A 7,363-nucleotide genomic window follows, 5' to 3' on the forward strand; every position below is an offset into this window, starting at 1 on the left:
GTGTAGTCTTTTCCCCCTTAGGCTATGCATTAATTCAGGCTTTCTTTTCACCATACTTCGTAATGTCTAGTGTACAGTATTTCTACTTCCCACATCTTTGCTCTGCAGTCACCTTGCCCTTCCTCCTACCACCTAAGAAGAAAAGATGGTCAGACTAACAGGTGAAGTCTACAAGGTGTCTGTGTGTTCTGTGTAGCTTCAGAGTTAGACTCAAATTGCCAGGCACAGATTTAGTCTTGTCATTTTGTTTACACATTGGGGAAAAAGAATTCAGTTTATTATACGTTTCATGTAACTGCACCCAAGTTTTGCCAAGCTGGGAACTTGGACCTTTGCTGTGTAGTGACATTTTAATTCTAGTTTTCATAACCTGGAGATCAGACTGTTGCTTTTGCATGATGTACATAGTGTCTCGTGACTAGACTTTGCTTTGTTTTATAGTATCTGTACTCGTATTTTTCAAGAGCTATTTTGTAAACAGATGATGTATTTCGCCCTTGAAAACACAATAAAAAGAAAAAAGCTCCAAAAAAAAAAATGCATCTATAATAATACCTGCCATTCTAGATTGCATTGCTTTGTGACAACCAAACCAGATCATACTTGCAGTATATCATAAAGTATTATGTAAAATTCCAATATAAATATCATTGGACCTAAAAGAGAGAAGACCCATAATATTGTGTCCGACTCTTTTGATCAAATGGACAGAACGCCTACCATGTTCAAGGGAAAGAGAAGGATGTTGATATCAAGAGCAAACATGCTCAGGCACATATATCATCTCATTCTATCATCCAATAATCCTTTGAAGGGAGTATTTTCATTCACATACCACAGGTGAGGAAACTGAAACACAAGGAGGTTAACCCCCTTGTGCACATTGATCACACCTGGTGAGCAGCTGAGCTTATTCATTCCCAGTCCCGTCTATCCAAGAGACTGTGCTCTTTTCTTCCTACTTCCCAGGGCTCAACACCAGGCCCTGTGGCTGCTGCCCCCAAGAACCTCACAGCCCCTGTGAGAAAAAATTCACAAGCAACTGACTCTTCTGCAAGACAGAATGAGATGAGTGCTGTAACAGAGGTCTCAACAACACGATTGAGGCAGGGGCCTCCAAGGAAGGAGCGATGAATTCTAACCTGGGGGACGAGGAAGGATTTTTGCAGAGGAATCTCTATTTGTACTGACTTTAAAGAAATTGGTAGGGGCTTCCCTGGTGGCGCAGTGGTTGAGAGTCCGCCTGCCGATGCAGGGGACACGGGTTCGTGCCCCGGTCCGGGAGGATCCCACATGCCGCGGAGCGGCTGGGCCTGTGAACCGTGGCCGCTGAGCCTGCGCGTCCGGAGCCTGTGCTCCGCGATGGGAGAGGCCACAACAGTGAGAGGCCTGCGTACCACACACACAAAAAAAGAAATTGGTAGGGAATTCCCTGGTGGTCCAGTGGTTAGGACTTGGTGCTTTCACTGCTGGGGCCTGGGTTCGATCCTTGGTTGGGGAACTAAGATCCCAAAAGCCTCGAGACACAGCCAAAAATTTTTTTTTAAATAAACAAAATTCTATTAAAAAAAAAAGAGGGACTTCCCTGGTGGTCCAGTGGTAAGACTCCATGTTGCCAATGCAACATGCATTGCAGGGGGCCTGGGTTCGATCCCTGGTTGGGGAACTAGATCCCGCATGCATGGTGCAACTAAGAAATCGCATGCTGCAATTAAAAGATCCCACATGTCGCAACTAAGACCCGGTGCAGCCAAAAGTAAAAAATAAATTAAAAAAAGAAAGAAACTGGTAGAAGTGGATAAACAGAGAAGAGAGAAATACATGACCAACTGAGGGACCAGCATGAACAAAGGCAAAGAGATGAGAAGGCAGAGTCCATGAGGGAGATGATGAGTAGCCTGTAAGAATGCCCTGTGGAGGGGCTTCATGGGGGGAGATGGGGCTGAAAGGCAGACCAGGACCAGGCCAGGGAAGGCCTTGTGTGCCAGGATAGAGCTGAAATGCCGCTTTTTAGGCAACAAGAAATCACAGGTGCTTGAGGAAGGATGTCATGCAATGCACCCTGTGTGCCAGTAATAGGCAACAGAAAAGGCCAAGCGCTCAGGCTACTGTAGAATCATCCAGACAGCAACTGACCAGGGCCTGGATGGAAGGCAGTGGGCAGAAGCAGGAGACGTGGCAAAGCGATAATCCCCAGGGCCACCGACTGGATGTGGGGAGCCCACCCAGCACTCTGAGCAGCCAGTGACAAACATGTTTGTAGTGTCTCTTTACAAAATTGGCTACAATTCTCATCTCCAATTTTCTACTCAAACTACCATTTTTCTGTTTTCACTTTCAGCTAAGAGGATGACTTTCGGGGTGTCTTGTGTACAAAAATTAAGATAAAACAACAATCAAGGCCTTGGAGCCCAAGCCACCCCACGGCGGTACACACAGGACCACAGCCCTCTCCCATGTGGCACTCAATTCCAGTACCTCCTTTTATTTAAAGTCAAACTCCCACCGACACACATAAAAAATAAATTCCAGTGCTGAGCGCCTCTCAGCTTGTCATGCACTGTGGCTGTTTTCAGGCTTATGTGCTCTTGGGGAAGTGGCTGAGCTTCACAGCAGTATTTACCCACAACTGTGGTAAATAATATGAGTTCTAAGGAAAACCCTGATAGCAAATTCCTTGGGAGCTGTGAGTAAGGAAGAGGCAAAGCAGTAAGCAGTGATGGAGAGTGTTTGTATAACCCTCCTGCACCGTCTCACCCTGACACACATTGAGCTTTCTCTTTCATGATTGTTTTAGCCTCGTTTTCCCTTCCAACCACCAACCACTCAATTCTTTGAGGGAAAATTAACATTCATTATGCAATTTATCTCTCTCTTTTTAATCCAGAGTGTCTGTCTCCAAGGTCCCTACTCAATAATTAATGTTTGTTCTCGTTTCCCATTCTCCAGAGCATCTATTCTTGAACTGTAAGGTCAACAATTAACACTAATTATGGCTTTTTCTCTCTCCAGTGTTGGTTCTCAGAATCCCAAGTTGCCCTGCTCAGCCTAAGTTACGTGTGTGCACGTGGCTGCGTGCGTGCACACGAAGGTGGGAAAGCACCAAGGAGCAGGCTTCTCCAAGCCCCCCACTTTAGCAAATCAGTAAAACCAAACATTCCTTTTTGGCAGTGTCTCTAGTATATGTATTATCAGTAATGAGACGATGAAGCATAAATATATACACATACATACATACATGTATTTGGAAATGAGCTGGGGGGGGTAGTTAGACAGATCTCAAAATCTTTTTCAGATATATTTGATTCCTTTTGACCTTTTTCCTCCCTATTTCTATCTCCTTGATCTCTGTCTCTCTGACACACACACACACACACACACACACACACACACACACACACACACACACACACCAAATTTCTCAGTAAAAGCCATTCCTCCATTTCAGATTCACTCAGCTGATCTCCTTGCTATCTGTTACCTCTCCCCTAACTACCTTTCTCTGGTCTGTCATCCTAATTCTCCTCAGCCATTAAAACAGCATTATTTTAACTAGTGTTCCTTTTGACGGACAAGGACAGCTAGGAGAATGATTCTCATCCAAAGTGACTCTAAGAGATTGCAAAAAAAATTCATCAGGGCTGTGCAAAAGCCTATCTTTCTGGCTAGAATCAGATGGTCTAGAATCCCTCCTGTCTCCCTGGTCCAACCCTTGAATTTGCGCTACAGCTGGAAGCAGGGGCTCCTCACGCTTGTCTGTCATCCCCCCCATCGCTGCACGCACTGGGGTCCCGCAGCACATCTGCTGTTCAAATCTGGACGTCTCCTCACAGCGGGTGTCAGGCATTAACTCCTTCATGCTCTTGCTCTGTCAAAAGTTCTCCTCTCAGAACTGAAGCATCACAGTACCTGCAGGGTTTCACCCTTAAACATCTTATAATAAATAAAAATATTATTTTCTTCAATGTTTTTTAAATCCTAGATCAACCTTCCCTCCATGATAGCATCTAAGGGTTTTCAAACCTATCTAATTCATTATGAGGCTTAGGCATCAAGCCATCCACTTTGTTTTCCCGTCTTGGGGTAAGGAAAATAGCTCTTTTTTAAGACTTTTCCACACTCTCAGGTAAAACCCTTGTTGTTTTTCAGCCTGTGAATCTGTCAGTTCAAATACCAGCCGTGGAAAGGAGGAGTCTAGTATTCAACATCTTCTGAAAGGTAAGATTCTCCCCAACAGACTCACCTCTACTTCTCCTCTATGTTATTTGACTCACATACATATATTTCATACCCAGACCTCCAGAAACACACAATTTCTCCCCAAATATACTAATAAGTAGGAAAGAAGATTCATTTCTTGGAGAGCCTGAGAAATGGAGTATCCTCAAGAGTTACTCATGGGCAGCCCTGGGTGCTGTGGTCTGAGAGAGAAGAAAAGTCGACCCAAATGCCTGTGCTGAGCTGGCCCCGGAAGGAGAACTTGCAGAGATGTCCTGTGGGTTTCGCAGATTATACGGTGCATAACTCACATTGTAATGAAGTGGGCATTGCCTCCCAGAGTTGTGTACAGTTCAAACTGCACATCCACAAACTAGAAAGCTATCTGGAAAAGACTCTCGGGCTTGTATTCTAAATGGAGGACTGAGGCCAGTTCTGCCTCGTCCAAGCTTCCTTTGCTATTTCATTTCCCCCATGGAGAAATAAGCAAAAGCTGAGAGTGTAGCTCATCCTCCACCCACTGCCACTGCTGCTTCTGCTTCAAACCAGGGGTAAAAGATGAATTATGTAAAGACTTTCTCTCACTCCTAAAAATAGTCTTTGATTAATAGAGAAATGTGTGTGGTCTTCCTCACTGCTTATTTTGGGGCAGGCAATGATGAATCCTGCATGAGAGACCTGCTATAGCAACAGGAAACAAGGTCACAGATCAAGGGCTGGAGCCAGGGCTGGGAGGAGGGCACTGGTTTTGCTAGAGGCTGCAAAACTAGAAGGAGAAAGGGCACCATCAAATGCTTGCCAATCTCAAAATCTGTAAGAAGAGAAATACTTGGGAGCCCAGGATTCTGCGTTACCCCTCTCATCATTCTCCTTGGGTGGACATCCTGACCGTGGTGTGAAGAGTTTCAGGGTCAGTTCTGTTCATTCTCACTTGTTGGCTGGAACTGGGCCAGAGCAGCTCTTCATAGGAGCCCACCAGCGAAGGATATGACGATGATGATGAAGATGATAACTATCATTGCTATCTATCTTTATGCCAAACATTGTGCTGAGTGTTTTATATTCATTGATTCACTCCATCCTCATTGCAATGATATGAGGTAAATTCTATTATTATCCTCACTTTTCATCTAGGACAGTGTGGCTCAGAGAGGTTAAGGAACTAGCCCAAGGTCACACAACTAAGTGGTGAAGCTGGGATTTGAACCGTAGAAACCTACATTTTTACCACTATGCATGGTGACATCAATCTAAACAGGGACGTTTCCCAGACTCACAGATACAGAGAACAGACCTGTGGTTGCCAAGGGACGGCGAGTTTGGGGGTGGAGGATTGGGAGTTTGGGATTAGCGGATGCAAACTATTATATATAGGATGGATAAACAACAAGGTCCAACTGTATAGCACAGAGAGCTATATTCGATATCCTGTGATAAACCATAATGGAAAAGAATATGAAAAAGAATATATATATATATATATAACTGAATCACTTTCCTGTACAGCAGAAATTAACACAACATTGTAAATCAACTATACTTCAATAAAATTTAAAAATAATAAAATAAACAGGCACATTTCCATCTGACAATACGTGAGAGTTTAGGAAGTTCCTGATTTCTTAATGACTCATACTCATAAATGACTTCTGTTGCACATCCTTTTTTCCCTCCAATTCCCCTTACTTAGCATCAGACACCCTTTTGTGGGTAACACTGAAAATGATTTGCAACTTTTAGAGATATGGGGAGAAGCTGAAATGCAGTAGGAACAGTTTGGAAGAACCAAACTCCTAAGACAGATTATCAAGCCAAATAGGCCTGTTTACAGGGTAGCTCTCCAGACCAAAAATATCCTTCCTAATATGGCCGAAAATATTACAATTTCACTTCATTCTCCTATTAAAGTCTCACTAATAATAGATTCACTTTGAATTCTGAAGTAGTCTCTTAAAAAGCTGATACTTCTGAGAAGTTAAGAATCATTCACACTTCAGTAAAAATGTATTTAATCAGATGGCTGTCCTCTTGCAACCTAGCTGAGAACAGCTGCTCTGAGGGACTAAAAATTCTGATGGGATGGGAACAGAGGTGGATAATTTGGGAGTAAGTAGAGTCTTAAGGGTTGAAACATACCTGCCTGTTGGGGTACCCTGGAGGGCTTGTATGAACAGAAGAATATTAGCTATATGGAAAAAGAGGCACACAGAGAAAAGAACATAAAGGGAAATTGTAAAGTGACAAAGACAAACTTGAGCTATTTCAGAATTGCCCCATGGCAAGCTTTATATCCAGGAAAGGGAAAGAAAACTTTTATTCCTTGTCTTCTCTACTCCTAGTAACTAAACGACCTTAGGCTAATGCAAATCTCTTTCTCATTTCCAAGCTTTTGAACACACAGTTTCCTTTGCCTGGAGCATAATTCCTCATCTCCTCCTATCCCCTAACATTTTTTTTTTAATTGTGGTAAAATACACATAACATAAAATTTGCCATCTTAACAATTTTTAAGTGTACGGTTCAGTAGTGTTCAGTAGATTCATGTTGTTGTGTAACCAGTCTCCAGAACTCTTTCATCTTGCAAAACTGAAAATCTATATCCGTTAAATAACTCCCCATTGCAATGGGACTACCCATATAAGCAAAGAATACCTGCTTCAGGGCTTAGAATAGAGGAAACTTATCTGTTCCCTTGATTTGCTCAAAGACCTTAACAAAAAATTCTTACATCTCTTTGAGCTTAACACTCCCCATTTGTTTGTAAGAAAATGGATATAACACTACTCTGAAAATACCAGATACCTACCCCCTGGAATTGAGTTCAAAGAGCAATTTATTTTTTATTTTTATTTTTTTAAAATTTAGATATTTAGAAGACCCTCAAACAAGTGCATGCACACGAACACACACACACACACACACACACACACACACACACACACACAATCACACAACAGAGAGAATAGGAGAGAGAGATTCTTCCAACAGTCTTCCAGGGGATCACAACTCAACACCTCTCTACACTTCACTTTGCCCTTGGATTTTTTTTTTTTAATTTTTGAATTTTATTTTATTTGTTTTTTTATACAGCAGGTTATTAGTCATCAGTTTTATATACATCAGTGTATACATGTCAATCCCAATC

At 42.6% G+C, this 7,363-nt stretch overlaps 1 protein-coding gene across 1 annotated transcript in view; it reads left to right on the forward strand.

Moving 5' to 3' along the window:
* KIAA2012 (KIAA2012 ortholog) overlaps positions 1-7,363 on the forward strand; it is a 126,456-nt gene that overhangs the window by 43,619 nt on the left and 75,474 nt on the right. The window contains 1 exon segment of the mRNA XM_024124719.2: positions 4,150-4,218. Coding sequence (XP_023980487.1) covers positions 4,150-4,218 — 69 coding nt within the window.

Source organism: Physeter macrocephalus, chromosome 2 (assembly GCF_002837175.3).
Source record: "Physeter macrocephalus isolate SW-GA chromosome 2, ASM283717v5, whole genome shotgun sequence".
NCBI lineage: Eukaryota > Metazoa > Chordata > Mammalia > Artiodactyla > Physeteridae > Physeter > Physeter macrocephalus.